The 21383-nt window shown below is 36.9% G+C and overlaps 1 protein-coding gene across 1 annotated transcript in view; it reads right to left on the bottom strand.

Moving 5' to 3' along the window:
• Nucleotides 1–5206: 5206 nt before the first annotated feature.
• LOC107597451 (NIMA-related kinase 1) overlaps nucleotides 5207–21383 on the bottom strand; it is a 38584-nt gene continuing 22407 nt past the window's right edge. Inside the window, exons 27-37 of the mRNA XM_016288515.1 lie at nucleotides 19265–19405; nucleotides 18447–18617; nucleotides 18137–18352; nucleotides 17907–18015; nucleotides 16567–16643; nucleotides 16134–16342; nucleotides 10573–10712; nucleotides 10178–10497; nucleotides 9037–9170; nucleotides 7878–8010; nucleotides 5207–5357 (exon numbers count right to left, since the gene is read on the bottom strand). Coding sequence (XP_016144001.1) covers nucleotides 5344–5357; nucleotides 7878–8010; nucleotides 9037–9170; nucleotides 10178–10497; nucleotides 10573–10712; nucleotides 16134–16342; nucleotides 16567–16643; nucleotides 17907–18015; nucleotides 18137–18352; nucleotides 18447–18617; nucleotides 19265–19405 — 1664 coding nt within the window. The 3' untranslated portion in view covers nucleotides 5207–5343. The remainder of the gene's footprint in view (nucleotides 5358–7877; nucleotides 8011–9036; nucleotides 9171–10177; nucleotides 10498–10572; nucleotides 10713–16133; nucleotides 16343–16566; nucleotides 16644–17906; nucleotides 18016–18136; nucleotides 18353–18446; nucleotides 18618–19264; nucleotides 19406–21383) is intronic.

Raw genomic sequence — 21383 nt, 5'->3', positions numbered from 1 at the left:
GCGCCATGACGAGCCCTGTGGATACTATGGGACACTTCAGAGGACCTGTAGTCGGGAGGGAGGATTTTCAAAACGCTCAGCTAGAAAAATGCATCAACCGTTTTGAGCTCAGGCTTCGTCCTTACGAAATGTTAGATAAACAACAACTCAAAAGCTGCCGTTTTGATCGTCATAAATAAGCAAAATGTATTTATAAAGTTGATTTAGTCTATACGTAGTGGGTAACGTTGTTCATTGTCGGAATAGTTTGTTTACAATCTCCGCCTGCGTCATATAGTGTCACAAATGACGGGAGTCACTGCAGGGGGATTTTTAAAAAACTTTCCTCTAGTAGCAGCAGGTTTAAATGGAAAGAGAGATAGGAAGAAATGGACAGCCCCTGAGTTAAATATATGAGTGTCACAGCAAAGGGTCTGAATACTTAGGACCATGTGATATTTCAGTTTTTCTTTTTTAATAAATCTGCAAAAATGTCAACAATTCTGTGTTTTTCTGTCAATATGGGGTGCTGTGTGTACATTAATGAGGAAAAAATTTTTACTTCAATGATTTTAGCAAATGGCTGCAATATAACAAAGAGTGAAAAATTTAAGGGGGTCTGAATACTTTCCGTACCCACTGTATATATATACACACACTAGTGTTCAAAAGTTTGGGGTTGGTGGGATTTTTTAATGTTTTTGAAAGTCTCTTATACTTATCAAAGCTGTATTATTTGATCAAAAATATTATAGGAAAACAGTAAAATTGTGAAATATTACAACAATATAAAATTACAGTTTTTTTATTTGCATATATTATAAAATGTAATTTATTCCTGTGATGAAAAAAAGCTGAATTTTCATCATTTCCTTGAAAAATCATTCTAATATGCTGATTTGCTGCTTAAAAGCCATTTCATATTATCAGTGTTTTTTACTTTATTTATTTTTTTGTGGAAACCATGATACATTTTTTCAGCATTCTTAAAAAACTCAGAACACAAAGTTGAAAAAAAGAAAAAGAAAGAAAAAAAGGAAAAAAAGCAACTGTCTGACCACGAACTAAAATTTTTATTTGTTTAGACAAAACAGTACAGAATTTTACTATAAAAAAATGATGTACACAATCAAATCTGAGGCTATTTTGCAGGTTCTGAGGGTATTACAATAAAACATGTTTAAATTGTCCATGTTTTCAGTGTTAAAAACCAATCATGGTGTTGTAGGTCATAACAGCACTCTTTGTACTTGACATTAATGTACGCAATTTAGGGATAAATTATAGATTTCATTAATTTATAGAAGATAAATATGAAAACATTATATAAAGGGCTGACACACAGCACAAACACTGAGTTTCAGACTTTGAAGCAAAATGTGTGACAACACTCCCCGATTCCCCCACATAAACACACTTTGCACCAAATGTTCTCTGCAGTTCATCATCTAACACATCCTGCTTTCTCTTTCCCTCTCTAACCCACTCAAATACATCTATCAATACACGCTTTACAGCTCGCGCCATTGATAATCTCATGTTCCTGTCTCAGCAGGACTTCAACGGGATACTGAATGTCTGTTTCCACACCAGAGACGGTTAATAGTGCAGAGGTTAATGAAAGAGCAGTATTAATTTGCCTTCAGGTGAGGGAGGTTTTTAACTCAAACTAACCTACTTTAAGAAGCCCACTGAGAGAGTGTACAAATAAACCAGATCTGTGTTTCAACTCCCATGGAGGCAAAGACTCTGCAAAATTAGACCTTCAGGCAAAACACAGATTAGGCACAAAGCCATCGATGGAATTAGCGAGGTCAGATACGGGGCAAAAACGATTCATTCATGTGTGTGCATGACAAACAGAGTGTGAATATGTTTGCATTGCATATATACATGAGATCTTACTCATTGACTCACATATTGCCCTTTGGGAACCGAACTCAGGAAGTCAATTAACTCAACCCCTGGGATTTGATAAATAGGTAAAAGATTTTATAGGAACGGAGGGTGAGACGAGGATAACAGCTTTTTCTTGCTCAATCCATTCTGCTGTCTTATTGCCTTATTCCACTCACCCCATCCATCATGAACATATTAAACATTCCCACAGCATCTACAGGCCTTGATTAAGAATCCTCCCGAACTCCATGACTCCTGACCATGAATATTGAACATTATATCAATGCAATGAATCACTGAAATGTTTATATCATGAGCCCAAGTTTCTTTTGCGATGGTAAATGCGTATCCTTGTATCTTTAAGCAGTCGTTTACATGATAGTTAATTAGAGAGCCTTTTTAATTGAAAGCATTTCAGAAGCATTAACCGTACTGATTTGATTAATGATGCCCTGGCGTCATTCTAAAATTGCGGTACAAATATATATGTCTTCCTTGAAATTAAAAGGAGAGAATAATAATATACTCTTCCATCCATCAGTGCTTCCTTGTATGGCATAATTTATTCTCCCACAGGATCAGGTAGATGTATTTGCATAGCACAGAGCTAAAGCTCAGAGGCATAATTAACTGTGACAATGGATATAAAACAACACGCAACTGAGTTTGTGCTAAACTAAGCATGAAACAGAGTGAGAAATCAAAGGATAATTGATATCACTGAAAGTGTTTGCTGGTAGTTGAGGACAAAATGCTTATATTTTAATCGTCACCTGATGTTTTACTGCCACCACAAACTGTTTTGCTGAATAAGAGATAAATTCAATAGTGTAATGATTGATGATGCTGTTCAGATACAAAAACAAACTGTAATATATAATATTACTAAAAGAACTTTTCTATCTGAATATATTGTAATTCATTAGTGTGATGGAAAGCTGAATTTTCAGCATCATTACTCCGGTCTTCAGCGTCACATGTTCCTTCAGAAATCATTCTAAAAGTGATTTGGTGCTCAAAAATTGTTTTCTTATGAGTGCTGTTCTGCTTAATATTTTTGTGGAAACTGATATGCTATCATGGTTCTTTGATGGAACATTCAAAAGAATTGTTTTTGAAAAAATTTTTTTTTGTGACATTTAAAGTGTCCTTGTTGAATAAAAGTATTATTTTTTTTTCTGACCCTTTGAACAGTGCATTTTATTCAGTGCCAAACTTTTGTGGATGTATAATTATCTTGATTGGAATACACATGAATGAATTCGTAGAGGCTTGTAAAACAGAGTGAGAAATCAAAGGATAATTGATATCACTGAAAGTGTTTGCTGGTAGTTGAGGACAAAATGCTTATATTTTAATCGTCACCTGATGTTTTACTGCCACCACAAACTGTTTTTGCTGAATAAGAGATAAATTCAATAGTGTAATGATTGATGATGCTGTTCAGATACAAAAACAAACTGTAATATATAATATTACTAAAAGAACTTTTCTATCTGAATATATTGTAATTCATTAGTGTGATGGAAAGCTGAATTTTCAGCATCATTACTCCGGTCTTCAGCGTCACATGTTCCTTCAGAAATCATTCTAAAAGTGATTTGGTGCTCAAAAATTGTTTTCTTATGAGTGCTCTTCTGCTTAATATTTTTGTGGAAACTGATATGCTATCATGGTTCTTTGATGGAACATTCAAAAGAATTGTTTTTGAAAAATTTTTTTTTTGTGACATTTAAAGTGTCCTTGTTGAATAAAAGTATTAATTTTTTTTCTGACCCTTTGAACAGTGCATTTTATTCAGTGCCAAACTTTTGTGGATGTATAATTATCTTGATTGGAATACACATGAATGAATTCGTAGAGGCTTGTAATATATATGACTGGCATAGATACGACTAACACACTACACACACACCCACATCAGTTTGTGGTTGTCTGAGAATGTGCTGGTGTTCTGTGATAAGGGGAAACCCCTACACACTTCCAGCCAATTCTTATGACAGCTGCAAGGTTGTTGCTGACTGACAGCTCACTAGACCAGTCAGGTTACAGATAGGTGAAGATCTAGGTAGCTGAAAATAGATATTGGCAACTGATTTCAGCTCAGCTGTTTCACATCGAAAGCGGAGTGTTTTATTGCCAAGTACCCACACACAGGCACATTCTTTGAGAAGAAAAAAAAGTTTATTTCTCAGTACACAAAGACTATTCTACACAAAGACATATTCTGACATGCAAACAAACGGTAATGGTTCCAAATTATTTAACAATTTTCTGTACACTTCCAAGTACCACATTTTGCCAGCAACTAAAACAAAGAGGTAATTTAATACATCCCACTGGAGGTGCAGCTGTGTACAACATGTATAAAGCATGTGCACAGCATTTATAAATGCTCTTATAGTGACAGTTCACCCAATAGTGACAATTCTATCATCATGTACTCACCCTCATGCATTTCTAAACCTGTATGTCTTTTTCTTCTGCAGAATATACAAATAACATGTTTTTTCAATACAATATAAGTCAATGGGATCCAATGTTGTTGTGGATCCCATTCATTTTCATTGGATGGACAAAAATGGTTTAAACATTTTTTCAGAATATCTTCTTTTACGTTCTACAGAAGATCATACAGGTTAGGAATGCCATGAGAGTGAGTAAATGGTGACAGAATATTAATTTTGGTTGAACTATCACGTTAAAACCCCCAATAAACACTTTATCTGCATAGTAAGTCTAGACAATCTTCCTAAATAAGTTTCGCCAAGTCCTGAAATAATGCTTTAAGATTTACCAGTAAGAGATCTTGAAAGAGGCAAAATAATTTGAGCATGTTATGTAAGCGATATGTAAAAAGTAGAAAAAGAGGTTCTGAAAATTTGAGAAGACTGGTATTTTTAGACAAGAAGTTTAGACTGATCTGTTGTCTGAGGTAGACAGCTGGTTAGAACCTGCTGCCTGTTGTATGCGAGCACCTGATATTGGGCAGATAATTGACCTCTGACCCCTGAACTAGACCTCCCTGGCCAGTCTAGAGCCTTAAAAAGCTGTTTCCATGGCTTCAGCTGTTGTGAATACAGCACGAGCAGCATTTTCACATACAGTCTGTCATCAGCTAAGAGCACACATGTACATCTCTGTCTGAGACTTCTTACTTCTCGCCTGCTAACACTCGGCTACGCTTTGGTTAAATATTATTATCCACAGCACATTTATATGCACAAAATTTACAGCGTAGTGCTTGGGAGTACACTTGGGACTTGGGATATGGAAGTAGAACTGCAGTCAACTGTGGACTCTAAACTGCCCATGCTTGAGTGGCCCATTTCTCTTTTTACCCCCTCTCTCTCTCAATCCCCCTTCCTCCACATGCACCTCCTCAGCCTGTCAGAGTGCATCATGGGAATGTTTCAGCCTGCCAGCAGATTGTCCAAGGCTGCCAATGGCACGGATGAATAACTACTATTCATCATTATCTGAGAGAGAGGGAGAGAGAGGGACAGAAGGGAAAGAAACACAGGAACTGTTATAGGATAATCAACTCACTTACGAGACCGAGATCTGAAGAAAACTTCCAGGCTATATTCCTGATGTCAGAGGTCACATTAAAGTCCATAATCAGGAGTTAGCCTTGAACACACAGTGTAAATGCCAGAAATATGCTCACATCAATCAGAAGCTGCTACACACACAAGCAGACACATGTTTACCCTTTAAACCAAATGATGTGACCTGACCCAAATGCCCTGGAACTGCTCAGAGATTGTGCCGCATACATCTGCTGCAAGAGCAGGCACTGCTTATTTGAACACTTCATCTATTTCACTCTTACTAAGTCTGTCTGGACTAGTGAATGAACTGCACATATTAAGAGCTGAACTCTGCTTTGATTTTACATTGTTGTCATGTTTTTGACATGCGTGTTGTGTTCTTCTTATCATCATATCTATTATAATTGCTTATAATAATAAAGATCATGATAATGATAATAATAACTTTTATGTATAAAGAATTTATATTATGGAAATACAATATAATTATAAATTATTATGATATTTACAGTTTTTTTGTTATTGTCTTGTATTGGTAAGTCTAGGGACTAAAACCAGTGGATGAATAACTGGGGAAGACATAACTTACGTGTATATAGTGTTTTATTATTATTATAATTACTAATAAAAATAATGTTAAGCTAGTGATAATAATTTTATAAAAAATAATACATTATAAATAATAATAAATTATATAGAATTCTACTGTACACTAATTTTGTTTGTTATTATTTTTACAATGTAAACTTTATTATTTATTATTTACAGGTAGGGATGTTCATTTTAACCGACCGAAAGAATTTTGACCGATTAATACAATCAGTTAAACGGTTTAAAAAGTCATTTAAATATTTATTTTTCCAGTAATTTATCAAAATATTTAAAAAGGTTTGCTGTATGGTTAAAATATGCTACGTGTATAAAAAAAAATTGTTTTTTAGGGGGAAAAAACAAGTCGCATTTTATTATTTCATTCAGAAATAGGCCTAATGCCGAGCGAAATGTTTACAAATATTATAATAAACACTGTAAACATAGCTAGGCTATTTTAGTTCCCCTCACTCCACAACAAAGCCTTTCAATTAACAGTATTTAGAAAAGAACAAGAATTCAAAATATAAGAAGCTATAGCTAAACGACAAGCCAAAACTAATTCATTTAGGCTGAAACTAAAACCAATGTTGGGTCTCTCATTCCACACAAAATCAAATGTTTCCATATTCGAGATGTATTTGAATGCCAAAATATTATTTATTATGTAGGCTACTTCACTCGCATTCCAATGTCCACGTAAAACAAAATGTTTTGCATAACATCACGGCAGTGTGGTGATAACACTTAACGGCACAGATTTTACTACATATTTTATTTACTACATCGTTTTTTTCCATATGTTTGACTGACTGTTTTTTATTATGATAATGAACTGGCTGCATTGTCAAGGTAGCAATGCTTGTGCATGTGCACGCGGCGCCGGCGCAATCACTTGAATTTTTTCCTTCTAACATATCATATCACATCATGCACCTGCAGCACTTCTGCCAGCGGAGAAAAACATAATAAAGCTAGGCTATATATACATTTATACAAGTTCTTTCTGGTTCTCAAATCTGATTGGCTGATAGGAGTGCGATATTAGAGTCCAACAGTGCTCCCCGACCTCTTCACCGTTAGTATCACTCCGCTTGCCGAAGTTGCCGTATTTCTCACAGCGAGTGTCATGGCAGACGCTGAAATTAATCCCCGGAAAACAAATTTTAGTATTTTTAACAGGTCACAGACACTTATCCTTTCTAATTTAATTCAATTCTAATTTAAAATGATCTTGTCGGTTAACGAGCGTCGGTTGTCAGTTAGGAAAAATAACCGAAATGAACATCCCTATTTACAGGGTTTCCAGTGTACATATACATATTGTGATACTATTACTAATAAATATAATATTTTGTTGGTGATATTATTTTAAATAAAAAATATTAGTGTTATTATTAAAGTGCCCCTATTATGCCATTTTTAAGGTTGCTAATATTGTTTTATGAGTCTCCTAAAACAGGTTTACATGCATGCAAGGTCAAAAAACACGTTTGTTTTCTCAAAAAATAGATTTAATTTGACCTCATTTCTAAATGATTCATAAACAACTCGTGCGAAGCAGTTCAAAGAATCAGTCTCTATAAACCCCTCCTTTCCGTGAGCCCTCACTGCTGTGATTGGTCAGATTTCTGTGAAAATAATACTGTGTGTATGTGTTTTCAGGGCATTCTCTAAAGTGCTTGATTCACTGCACTGAATAACACAACCGCTCTCTTCCACACCCATTTATGTTATATTGCTCTATTTCTGCAAAGATCTGACTGAATTAACTAGTACGATTATTTGAAAAACATCAAATGAAATGGTGCATGAATGGATCAGAGAGTGAGAATGTGTGTGTAAACACTTTACCTTCCTGGTAAGCTCCATCGGCCATCACCAAATGGAGGATTTTAGGATACAAGTGCTGGTGCTCAGTTCCCAAAATGCTTTGCACCATGCTGGAGCCCATAGCAATGTTCTCATCTTCATCCTCATGAATAGCCTAAATAAACAAAAATAATTCATACAAATAACAATGCATTACTGGATAAAGTCAAGCAAACCAATGAAAAGTCCAGTGCCAGATGCAACAACATTCTAAAAGGGATAATTTACCAAGAGATAAAAAAATTATTTCATCATTTACTCATGTTGTTACAAACTTGCATGATTTTATTCTTTTGACGCAAACAAAAGAAGATATTTTGAAGAACATTGGGGGCAAACAATTTTGGACCCTATTCAATTTCAGTTAAATTGTATAGACGAAAATAAATTCTGACATTTTAAAAAATATCTTCTTTTGTGCTCCACAGAAAGTCATTCAGGTTTGCATACAGGTGCAGATATTTAAAGGAATTCCACCCATAGTTCACCCAAAAATGAAAATTCTGTCATCATTTATCGTTCCAAACATGTATGACTGACATAAAAATATTGTGGAGGTCAAAGGAATTCAAACTGTTGACAACATTCTTCAAAATATCTTTTGTGTTCCACAGAACAAAGTCATACAGGTTTGGAATGACATGAGGGTGAGTAAATGATGAAGGAATTTTCATTTTTGGGTGAACTATTCCTTTAGGTTAGGAATTGTAAAGTCATTATCATTATATGGTTTCTTCACTGTAGGTTTTTATATTTTTTTTGCAACCAGCAGCAGCAAAACCCACCCCCCCCCCAAAAAAACCCCAGCAAATCACAGCAGTTTATTGCACTCCCAGCGTGACAAACTATATAAAAGCATCATAAGGAAGCACATTTAACATTCCTAAAGGTTAAGGATAACATCTGTATCTAATTCCCAGAATGAACCCGAAGGCTAAAAACAAAACTTAGTGTTTAAAAATGTATGAGTGTTCTCATCTCAAAAGTACATGGCTGCATTGTTATTGGTGGTGTTTGACCACTAAAGACCTCTTAGTCATGCAGTATTTCCGCAATGCATTCACCCGGGGCACAAAACCACAGAATGTCACTGGAGACATGGTGAGAGTTGACATTTAATGCAAAATCGAGGAACTCAGACCTTGATCTTGTTGTAGGCTTGAATGAAGTTCTCAAAGCCCATGGCCTGCTCTAGATGGAACCGCAGCTCCTCCAGACGACTGAAGATACTGTCCTGTTGCTCTAGGTCTTCATTGTCCTCTTCCTCACTGTCGTCTGCATTCACACCCATGCACAGAGATAAAGATACACTACAATCTATCAAAGTTCACACAGTGAGAGTGTATTGTTGTGGAACATTGGCTGATACTACGCTGACCTATGTAAGTATTATATCAGTACCAGTGTTATTTGCCAATGTCATTCCACCCTGTAGTCATACAAAGCCAATCTATCATCAGATTTAATTAGCCAGAACAATATCTTTAGCTTGATAAACACAGTACTTGTTTTCATTTTTAGTGAGCTTAGCAACAGTTGAACATGTTTGCATTTAGGTTATAGTTCCATTGAGATGTGTTTGCTAATGTAGTCTGTGATTGTTCAGAGTTGTTTGGTTTAAACATAGTTAGTTATGTTTGTGGATGGTGTCAACATTTGTGTTCATAGATGAGGTTAGCTGTTGTGTTTGTGAAAATGATTAGCTATTGTGTTGCATTTAAAGAGTTTGTTAGCAGTTAACCTGTGCTTGCAGATTAAGTTATTTGTTATGCTGTGTTCACAGATGCAGTTAGTAATTGTGTTGTGTTTGTGTATGAAGTGAGCAGTGTTGTAGTTTGCTGTTACAATGTGTTAAGCATGTGGCTTGCTGTTGTGCTGTTACCAGATGTGGTTAGCTGATGTGCTAAGTTAGTGGATATGATTAGCTGTTGCACTGTTTTAGTGTTTCTAGTTAGCCGCTGTGTTAGCGGTTATGGTTAGCTGGTAGTGCTGCATTAACAGAAGAGGTTAGCTGTTTCACTAAAGTTACGGTTAGCCGTTTCATTATGTTAACGGTTATGATTAGCTGTTGCACTGTGCTGAGAGATACAATAAGGTTAGCTGTTGTGTTGTGCTGTGTGCACAGACATGTTTGTGGATCTAGTTAGCCATAATGCTGTATTTGTGGATGAAGTTAGCAGTTGTTCTGTCCTGTGTTTGGGCATGCGTTCAGCCTTTGTGCTCTGTTTGTGGATACGGTTAGCATCTGCTGCTGTTTATGGATGCTGTCGTGATTGCATTACCAGACTGCCACTCCTCATTGAGCTGGCCTTCACTACTGTTCTGCTCTTCATCTTCCTCAACCTCCATTCCGTTAGTAACTGGCCCTCCTGGCTCTTTTTCACCATGGCTAACATCATCATCTTCCTCAGCCATTCCATTAAAACACTCTTCCTCTGGACTGCGTTTGTCATCACCAGCTGCCTCTTCATCAGCCGGGCTGCTGTTGGATCCACTACCATCGTCCTCCTCTTCATCATCATTTTCATCATCACTACGCTGCTCCTGGAGAAGCCTCTCCATAGATGCTCGGAGCTCCCTCAAATCATCATCCTCATACACACTGAGAGAGATACAGTGATAAGTGAGTGTGTGTGTGTGAGCAGGTACACATGTATGTGAGTTTTGTGTGTCTTACTCTTCAGGTTCAGACTGCTCATCCGCTTTATCCTCCAAATCTTCAATCTCCAGGTTGCTGTCAGGAGCGACTGTACCTTCAGGTTCTGCAGCATCACTGAACACTTTACTGAGGTCTGGTAAGGAGCAAGTCCTCAGCATCTGATAGAACACACACAAAAAAGGGCTCTCAATAATCACAAATCAAATACCCTAAACGAAATTGAAAACAGACATATTCATGTTCTTTTGAAGCAAACACTATACTCTAACAATCCAAATGCAAAGCTCCCTCCTAAGTTATCTCAGACTATTTATTAAAAATAAGCTGCAAAAATGGCTCAACCTGTAATCATGTCTGTGTTGCCTCAGCAATGAGCATGTAAACTAAGTCACATTAAAAAAAAATTCCATTTGTTATCTAGAGGTGCAGGAAATTCAGCAAACATTGTGCTGGGGTGGGGGTAACACTTGTGTCTCTGCATAGACAGAAGGATCCTAATGTTAGAAACAAGCATTTGAAGTTTATTTTTAACAACAACCCTGATTATTTCAGTCTGACCTTCAGTTTGTGCAGAACATTTCAGTGAGGATTGTTTTGTGAACCTGTCACAATGTAATGCAGGCTGTGCAACTAGGTTGTCATTGAAGGATGAGGCATAGCCAACTATATTGCACCCGACAGCAAACTTAAATTAGCATTGTTTTTCATTTCATCTCGCATGTGAAAAGGGCATTTATATGGAAATCTTAGAGGCACAGCAGGAAAAAGCATCCCATTTAATTTATGCAAAATGAAGTGCATAATGATTGTTTTAACCAGATAGTCCGGTCTCAAACTTGCAACAATGGTTTAACCAATGCTTTTGGGCTAGTCAGGATGTTCAAACAGCAAACACTTTTAAAAGGATGTAACTGAATTAGCATCAGATTCTCTTTCATATTGTGATGTACTTCCAAGTGAAACTTGGTGGAGATTTGGTTCAGTTCATGGGTTGTTGATTGAATGGAAGAAGATCTAAATGCAAGCTGAGCAAATGCAAGAAAGAGGAGAGCTGATTAAATGATTGGATAAGTCCAACATATGACACCAGAGAAAAGTCTGTTATTTCACTGGAAGATCACCATTTTAGAAAATAGATATGGTGATTTTCCATTTCATTCTGACTTTAACACTAGTAAATCAACTTACATATTGTTGATTTTGCATATTAAGCTAGGATAGGAGAAAATATTTTAACACCAGAAAAAAATGTAATACTTTACTTTTAATACACATCTTTAGTTTAAAGTGTCTGGGAGAGGAGAGAATTGTTATAAAAAGTAGCTTACGACTTTTTTTGGTGTAAGAAACCTTGACATTTTTACTGGACTACAAAAATATAGAATATGGCTCTTTAATCAATATGAATTGGAACAAGAAATGCATAAGCACAATCTCTAAGCTGCAGTTCTAAGTTATTCAATTTGAATCGTGTACAGGAATAATACGACTTAGCTATTTAACACCCAGCAGGGACTTAAAACTGTCTCCACAGAGCAGAGGAGGGCTTTAATTACGGCATAATCATCCATCTCCACCACAGCCGTTGGTACAGAGACGCACTGTGTTCTCACACTTGCACAGTGGAGAGGAGTGCTAAACTACTGATTAAACAGACTGACAGCCTGCACTGAGAAAGACGGCATTTAGTGTGTGTGTGTGTGTGATCTGACTGTCCAGTTGTCCAGAGGGTTGGGTGCAAGCAAGCCAAAAGGCCAAATGTGCGTGCGTGTTTGCAAAAGTGTGGGCGTGGGTGTGAATGTTAATGTGCTTTTGTGAGGACAAAGAAAAGTATTTGTGTATGTGCGCCTGTGGGGTGGGTGAAAAAGTACACAGGCCAGCGCAAAGTCCTTTGGTTTACTGGCACATCAAGGATGTGGAAGAATCGCATTAATAACGCTCCACTCAGGAGCTGAAAAACACACACACATTCAGCAGTCCTTCCAGCACAGCAATGGCCCGAGGCACATCCACAATCATACATATGCTTATCCTCGCACACACACAACATTATGGGTGCACAAACACAAATTTCAGTCTGTGGAAAACAAATCACCCCAAACAAAAACTCTATGAGATGTAGTGCTACACATCATTGAAGGCTGCCATTTCTCCTGCTATAGTGCCATCTCTTTCTTTCTCTTGCTCTTTTTAGTCCTCTCTTACCTTGTAGTGTAAGAGCTTCTGCTCTAATCAGTGTGATAAATGGCAGCAGTGGGGGCCTCCATTACTATGCTCTGTAATAGTCTCATATCTTTCAACTAAGACAAACACACACACACGCACCTGAATTTCTTCAGTCTTTTGCAGTGTTGTTTTGTAAACTAAAACTTTAACTATCAAACTGAAACAAAACTGATATATAATATGAATATTAGTTGAAAAACTTGATCAACAAATATTAGAAAAAACATTGAAGGAATACTGTCTTGTCAACTAACTGAAATAAGTTAGTATGAGAAAGTACTAAAACTGAAAAAATTAGCTGGGGGAAAAAAAATCCAAAAGCACATACCAAAATTACTAAACTAAAATTAAATTGAAGTCTGAAAATGTTAAAATAAAAGCAAATATTAATAAATAATATAATAATATATAAATAATACTTGAATAACACTAGTTCTTCATAAGGTAGAACTATGCATATTTAAAGATCATTACAGGTCTTTGTAGTTTATAGTCTGGTATTTCTGATGTTACACCCAGCTGTGTTTTATATGGCTAATTACTGTGACACTTTTTTTCTTAGGTAAAGTCAGTCAGTTCTTTACCCCAGATTCATGAACAACCCACCCACAATGCTCCACTCTCCAAGCTAAGGTCTCCTAACTTTCTTGAACCATCCTACAACCTGACCCCTTGACACTATTCCCACTAGCCTAACACACAAAAAAAAGGCTTGGGCAACCCTCAGGTCTCTCTTCAGATTTCTTCTCTCACAGAACAACTTGCTAGACAGTAATCAGTCAGGTTTTAAGAGAGGATATTCACAGACAATCTGTCACTGAAATCCTGTGGCTGGTGGGAGATCGTCTGTATTCATTTAGCTGGACTTGTCTGCAGGACTCAAGACTGATAACCACAAAACCTTTCTGTCTCTCAATCCTGGGAATCAAAGGGAACTATACTTTGCTGGTTTTAGTCCTACCTCACAAGGAGGTCTTGGAGGGGAGAGCAGTCACGTAAGCCAACTACCTCTGTCGGGGTACCTCAGGGTTTGGTGCTCTGCCCCCTCCTCTTTATTAGACAACATCGGCACAGATCTCGACCTGCCCAACAGACATCTCAGCCTGGATGAAAGAACACAACCTCTAATTTAATTTAATCTACTTGTCTTCCTAGCCAGGAACCTAGGGATACCATTTGCTATATTGTCTGTGAAGTTCAGTTGGTCATCAAAGCCCTCTTCCTGAAGATTTGCCAGATCAGGCAAATCAGACCCTTAATATCGGAGCATGCTACACAACTCCTTGTCCAGGCAGTGTCCAGCCAGACTCCTTTTTAATGGTTAAATTACATTTTATTAATCAAAACACATGTCTAATTAATTAAAATCATGAAACAAACAATTTAACATCAATTTTTTAAAAAGTTTAACAAATATTACGTTTAGGGCCCTATGAAATGTTTTTATTTTTCCAACCTTATGTTTTATTGTAACCAAATTCTGTTTTAGCATGTCTAATTATTTGAAAGCATAAAACAAGTTTTACAATAATATAAAAACAATAATTTATTCTTACAATAGCCTTTTTTTTTGCTCAGAAATTCTGTGATGTGTATTTACATTTTGTTTTAAGGCATAAAACATGTGAAATTATGTGTTTAATGAAAATTAAACAAATTTTATTCTTTGGAAAATAAACAATAAACATTGAAGAAATATTGAATGCTTATTCCTTAAAAATAAGGTTTTAATAATTTTAGTAGTAGTAGTAGCAGTCTGTTACGTACATTCTACTCAACAATAGTAATATATTTCTGCCAATGCCTTCAAGTTAAACCAAACTTTTATTTTGACGGGTTGCCGTGAATACCTTTACATTTCTGTGTGTCTATGACATGATGATAGTTTTACTGAAATGAAACGGTCAAATGCTCATGAAGTGACTCTCAGAGCAGTTCTGGAGATGTTGTTCATGTATTTATGTCCTCATTAGTGAGACGGCAGATGTTAATATCACCGGAAGCGTCACGAATGTTTCAGTACGAGTACTACACAAAACCACACATCTGTGCCATTCATTAACACAGAGACACGCAGAATTCATATTTAAATATGAATCGTTTTGCGGCTTTATATTTACAAATACTAGTGGGAGTGGGCTCACTTGTGTGTGTGTGTGTGTGTATGTACAGAGAGCGCGACCATAACGTAGAGACCGAAATGACATGCGGTCGTGTAAATAAGATAAATAACATAAGGCTATTTAGTTTGCTTAATAAAAGAACAAGGTATATACCTGTTCTATAGGAAAGGTAACTTTAAATGATTTCTTTTGTGATCTGGCGCTATAGAGAAAATATAATTAAATATTAACTTGACCTTCAAGGGGGGCAGGGGGGTGCCGTTGGGGGGGCGGGCCGCCCCCCTAATATAATGGCAGGGGAAACACTGCCAGGTATGTGATTTCTAGACTGGACTGTAATGCTTTTACCTGGCCTTCCTGTGTGTGCAATCAAATCTCTCCAAATGATCCAGAACGCAGTGGCAAGTCTGGTCTTCAATGAACCCAAGAGAGCGGATATTACACCCCTCTTTGTCTCACTCCACGGGCTACCAGTTGCTGCTGTCATCAAGTTCAAGGCACAGAGGCTTGTGCACAGAGGAGTCACTTGATCTGCACCCTTGTAACTACACTCACTTTTGTCAATGTCTGTGCGCTTCTGTTAACTCTTTCACACAGTGTCTCACCTACATTTTTGTACAAGTTAAGGCTGCAATACACTACACAACAATATGATTTTTTTCTTTTTTCAGATTTCAATGTGATTTTTGCCCCCAGTTTGATCCTAGTTGCCAAAAGTCAGTGCCAGTCTGCAGATTTTGGGCAGTATAAGTTGACATATTTCACAGAAAATCATATTGTGTATGATGGGCACAGACTCTGATTATATTTAATTTTTTGCTTAAAACTATGATTCTATATATTCAGAGGATATCAAACATGTTTGATATTTGAGCTGATATTAGAACACAAATTGTTTGCATTTGTCATGCGTTTCTTAGCAACGAGGTCCAGTTTGTTGTGTTCAGAAAGCCTGGTAGTGTTTGACTCAGATTTTTAGTGTATGATGCTCAGTTTTTTTTTTTTTTTTTGTAACCATTTACAAAGTTGGCAAGTGTGTGTAATATGATGCCTAGAGTTTTTTAAACCACTTCAGATTTTAAAAGTCATGTATTGTGTTCCCGCCTTTAACATTTGATGATTTGGCCAGAGGTTAGCTCCACTGATTTGCCATCTGAACTAACATGTGAGAGAAGGAAAAGAAATATAGATTCACACTTGGTACAATGGGGTTCTTGTGACAATGCTCACCTTTGGGTTGTTTGCGTCAAAGAGGCCAGTGGACAGGCCAATGAGAAGTGCGTCATCACGCCGGTGGGAGCGCAGTGGAGAGACAGAGCGGGAACGCGAGGTGACAGAGGAAGAGTCTTCCAATGAGGACTGAGCAGACAGGATGACCAAAGCAACTGTACGTCTGTGAGCTGGACTACTGCTCATCTTCACAAACAGAGACTCATCAACTGAAAAAAAGAAAAGATGTAACAAAAACTTCATTAGTTTTTTACGGTGTCATTTGTTTTTTAAGTTTCATTCAAACTGGCATTCTTTAAACTTCTGAGGATTAACATTGTTAGAAAGTAAATTAAGTGTAAAGGGGAAGCCTGGAGCGCTTTGATATGGTGCATAATGAGACATGCTTGTGTGAGAGGGAGATAAGGTGTCTTAGCATTGCACTTGAGACTACCTGCAGGTTCAGGCCGTTTCTCTTCTCTGTGCGTTATCTCTGTGCACTCTGCTTGTAATACTCTGCCCTCTGCTGGCCTAATATATAAAAACAATAAATAATAAAAAACAATGATTAAAGGGACCTTCCATTGCAAATATGAAAGTTGTCATTATGTGCACTACTGTAAGATTTTTTTTTTAATAAATCAATTTCAGCATCAAATTCCTTAAATTGATCAAAAACTACAGTAAAGACATTTATAATGTTACAAAAGATTTCTATATCAAATAAATGCAGTTCTTTTGAACTTTCTATTTATTAAAGAATCCAGTCGTTTTAAACTAAAATAATATTTCACAATATTACTATTTTACTCTATTTATTATTTTATTACCATAAAAGACTTCTTTGAAAAACATTTAAAAAAAAAATTCTTCCAACCCCAAACTTTTAAACAGTAGTGAACGTTCCAAACCGGTGCGGTTACTTTTTCTTTAGAAGACAAAAGGAAAAAAGTGAATCGTTACATAGCTTTTGTCATTCAGTGACAGTGACTAGGAATGTCAAGCATATAAAGGAAAAAAAGAACATTGTTTGTGGTGCAAACTATGAACTGATATTGTATCACAAACAAGATTTGCAAAGCTATTCTTCAAATAATTCTACATGTCAGGCTGTTTTTAGGTGAACTAAATATGTTTAAAATACAGTACTTTGAATGGTAATTTGATTTTGAAAAAAAAAATGTACATGCTAATTTATAGATCAGCTATATACTAACTGAAGTAAAACAGCAAATAAAACCATTGACACGTTTATGACAAGTTTGAAAATAATCTGTATTAATTTTAACAGTGATACACATAAATTCTTCCAACCCCAAACTTTTAAACAGTAGTGAACGTTCCAAACCGGTGCGGTTACTTTTTCTTTAGAAGACAAAAGGAAAAAAGTGAATCGTTACATAGCTTTTGTCATTCAGTGACAGTGACTAGGAATGTCAAGCATATAAAGGAAAAAAAGAACATTGTTTGTGGTGCAAACTATGAACTGATATTGTATCACAAACAAGATTTGCAAAGCTATTCTTCAAATAATTCTACATGTCAGGCTGTTTTTAGGTGAACTAAATGTGTTTAAAATACAGTACTTTGAATGGTAATTTGATTTTGAAAAAAAAATGTACATGCTAATTTATAGATCAGCTATATACTAACTGAAGTAAAACAGCAAATAAAACCATTGACACGTTTATGACAAGTTTGAAAATAATCTGTATTAATTTTAACAGTGATACACACATTAATGCCAAAATGATGCTATCAACTGTCAAATTCTGTGGGGGGAAAAGTGCTTACAGAGACACTGGAGTGTCATTTATCCATGCTTGCATTACATCTGCTGGGGGTGGATTTGAAGGTTGCTGAGAGGCTTCATCCAGAACTACTGACTCCATATCATCTACCACTGGAAGGACAGAGAAAATGCTTGTTACAAACAAAAGTCAAAGGATTAGAATTTCAATCCTGGATAATAAGGTATGTTGCTAAAAGTAATGCATTAATTTTCAGTGTAATACTATTCTCACCCTCTGCCTCACTTTCTCCAGACTGCGTCTTTTTTATCTCCTCTGGTGTTGGTGGGATTATTTCCAGACTTTTAACCTCTGCAGTGATTGGCACTATCTCCTGACATGTCACTTCTTGTTTGGCAAGGCCAATGGCAAGCTGGCATGGCTGAGGACGAGGCACTTGTTTGGTTTCATCAGTGACATCTAAAGACCCTTCAATGAGACTAAGGCTTTCTGGAAAAAAAACAAAAACACAGGATTAACAGGAAGCTATTCTTAGTAACACTGAACTCATCACACGGATGAAAAACACTGATCAAAAACTTACCAGACAGTGTGTGGTCACAGGTGCTGGCGGGATCTAGTTTCTGGGTAAAGGACTGGAGCTCTGCCGCTTCCAACACCTTCAGAACCTCAGAGTCTGGACTCTGCCCCCAAGCCTTCCTTAGCCCCTCCCCCTGCCAAGCATCCATGCAAATGACTTCACCTGCTGTTTTTTCTGAAACAAGTTAAAAAAAATTGATGTTACTGCATATAAATAAGCAACACATTTTATTACATACAACGGAAATGACATGATTTTGCTCTCTGAGCAAAGAAGACTAGAGATCTAGCAAATAACCTAATGCCCTGTTTGTTATTAATCCGGTTGCTGTAGAGCGGCTGGAGTCTCAGTGCATGTAATGCAACACACCATCCATAGTTACAAAACAAAACACACTCCAATACATAATCATTCACTCTGAAAGTAATAGGGATGTGTATAATTAATTGACTACTTTTATTCTTCATCTAGCTAGCACAAACAAATGTCAAATTATTCAAATGTGCAGCCTGATGTATCCACCAATTTCTCACTGTAGCTCACCTAAATGTTGCCTTCATAACTGAATGCACTATGAATATGTGATGGTGTAATGACAGCTGATGGTGTGTGCTTTTCACTGCTGCAATATTTTGATTCTTGCTTCATTCATTCACTTCTCATTAGACTCATGCAAATGCAAAGTGCTACAAGAAACTTTGTCACTTGTCAGTGGCAGAACCACTGTTCTGTGTCTCATCAAAAACTATAAATTTGATAAAAATAAAAAAAAACTTGCAAAAACTGCATGAACTACAGAATCTCAGGATGAGGAAGTTTACCTGTTAGCTGACCTGCTGTTGTAAAGCTGGTTTCTTCCAGAGTCTGCTGAGCCACAGACAGAAGAGGAGTACCATCAGTTTGCCACTTCTTCCTGTCTCCACCAGAGAGAGCATTCGTCTCTGGAGATGCCAAATGAGACACTGAGATAGGATAAGAGAGAGAAAAGAGAATGTGTGCTCATATGACACGAATATCTAAAATATATGAATTTTATCTTCTATCACTGACCTACAACACAAGAAAAAAGCTAATAAAACTATGTATGTTCTGATCTGACTTACACAGAACGAATAAAACAAATTATATGTCGTAAATACAGTATCAAATTTAGGATCATAAAATGTCTTAAATATGTTAAATGGCATAATAAAGACTTAATTATAATTGTAAGAGGTCTTAAATGTTGGGATCGAAAAACAGGAATTGTGATACGGCCTAATGTGATAATTAAAATTCAAAATGCTAAGGTTTAATTAAATAAATGTGAAATGTCTCTGCACATTTCAAAGTAAATTTCAACATAAATCCTGGTCAACCTATAATTTATATGTATTGACATATTTGTACATAAACCAATTTCAAAACATTTGTATAATGAATCGAGCATTTTAAACTTGCAGTTATCCTGTTTTGTTGATAAGCAAGTCAGCAGCCTGTTTTAGTAAAATATGAATGTGTGCCACAGTCTGTTCAATTATGTAAAGGAATCGGAGACACATAATTACTTTTAGATGCACCGATTTGAAAATTCTGGGCTGAAACGGAAACTGAAATTTCTGGATGCACTTGGCAGAAACCCGAAACTGCTTTGTATTAGGGCTGCACGATAAATCGCATGTGAATGTCATGCGCATCTCGTCAGTAAAGCCGGCTCTTTGATTAGCAGATCTCCATCATGTGCGTTCAGATGGAGCGGCGATTTACCGTGCAGCCCTACTTTGTATTAATTATTTTATCAAATAAGATAAAGTCATTTTGTAAGACTTTTCAATTTAAAGGGGTCATATGACGCGTGTTGCCATGTCGTGAAGGCACTGTGTGTTTCGTTGTGAAAGCGAAACTACTTTGTTTGGCCTTCCAAAAGAGGACGATATCCTCTTCGTCATGCTTAGAGCTGATCCGTGCTGGTTGCTGAGGAAATACAACAACTTTGCGCTGTGGATCGCCGGATCGGCTTTCACCGGGGACGATGCGGAGCCCGGCCGGGTTCGTCACATGTGGTTGCCGCAAGCCTCCTTTGTCGAATCCGCCGGCCGTGCCGTTCTCAAGCCCGCCGCCTCTGCTCACTCTAGCCCCCTGGCTGTTCCTCACTCTAGACCCCGGCCTCTGCTCACTCTAGGCTGCCGTGTGTGACGTTGTGTTTCGTTGTGAAAGCAAAACTACTTTGTTTGGCTATCCAAAAATGGACACGACTAGAAATCAGTGGTTAAGTTGTATTTACAACACTGTTCCAGAACAGTTTAACCCAAATATCCAGATGTGTGCAGCACATTTTATGGAGGACTGTTTACTGATCCTGGAAGAGTAGACTACAATGACAGCTGTTCTGACTCACAGATTGGAAGTACGTTTTTTATATTTAAAGAGTTTTTATATTTTATATTTTAAGTGAGTTTTTTGGGCAGTGTAGACTAGAGTAGGGCTTGTTGTTTGTCATTTCTCTGATCACAAATGCAGACATGGTTTTATGTTTACGCGGCGCGATGCAACACAACGCGTAAAAAGACAGAAGTCGTCATTATAATCCATAATTATGTCCCCACTGGATGCAACGAATGCCTCGTTTATAATGGGTTTTTATGTTTTTGAATCATCGCTCCGGCCGGACAGGGCATCATCACAGTATGGTGAGGGGCGTAACATTTCCATCACATGGTTGAGGTATTCGGCCAATCATAATGCACTGGATAGCTGGCCAATCACAGCACACCTTGCTTTTCAGACCTATGAGCTTTGTAAATATCTACGCGTTTCAGAAAGGCGGGGCATAGAGGAGAAACAATAATGTACAGTATGTGGAAAATAATGTTTTTTGAACCTTGAACCGCATAAACACATTTCATTACACCAAATACACCAAATAATGTTCTTTTTAGCAGCATCATATGACCCCTTTAA

Source organism: Sinocyclocheilus grahami, unplaced genomic scaffold (assembly GCF_001515645.1).
Source record: "Sinocyclocheilus grahami isolate Dianchi unplaced genomic scaffold, SAMN03320097.WGS_v1.1 scaffold232.1, whole genome shotgun sequence".
Lineage (NCBI taxonomy): Eukaryota > Metazoa > Chordata > Actinopteri > Cypriniformes > Cyprinidae > Sinocyclocheilus > Sinocyclocheilus grahami.
Note: the sequence above shows the minus strand (reverse complement) of the source record. Positions and strands in the feature narration are given on the sequence as shown.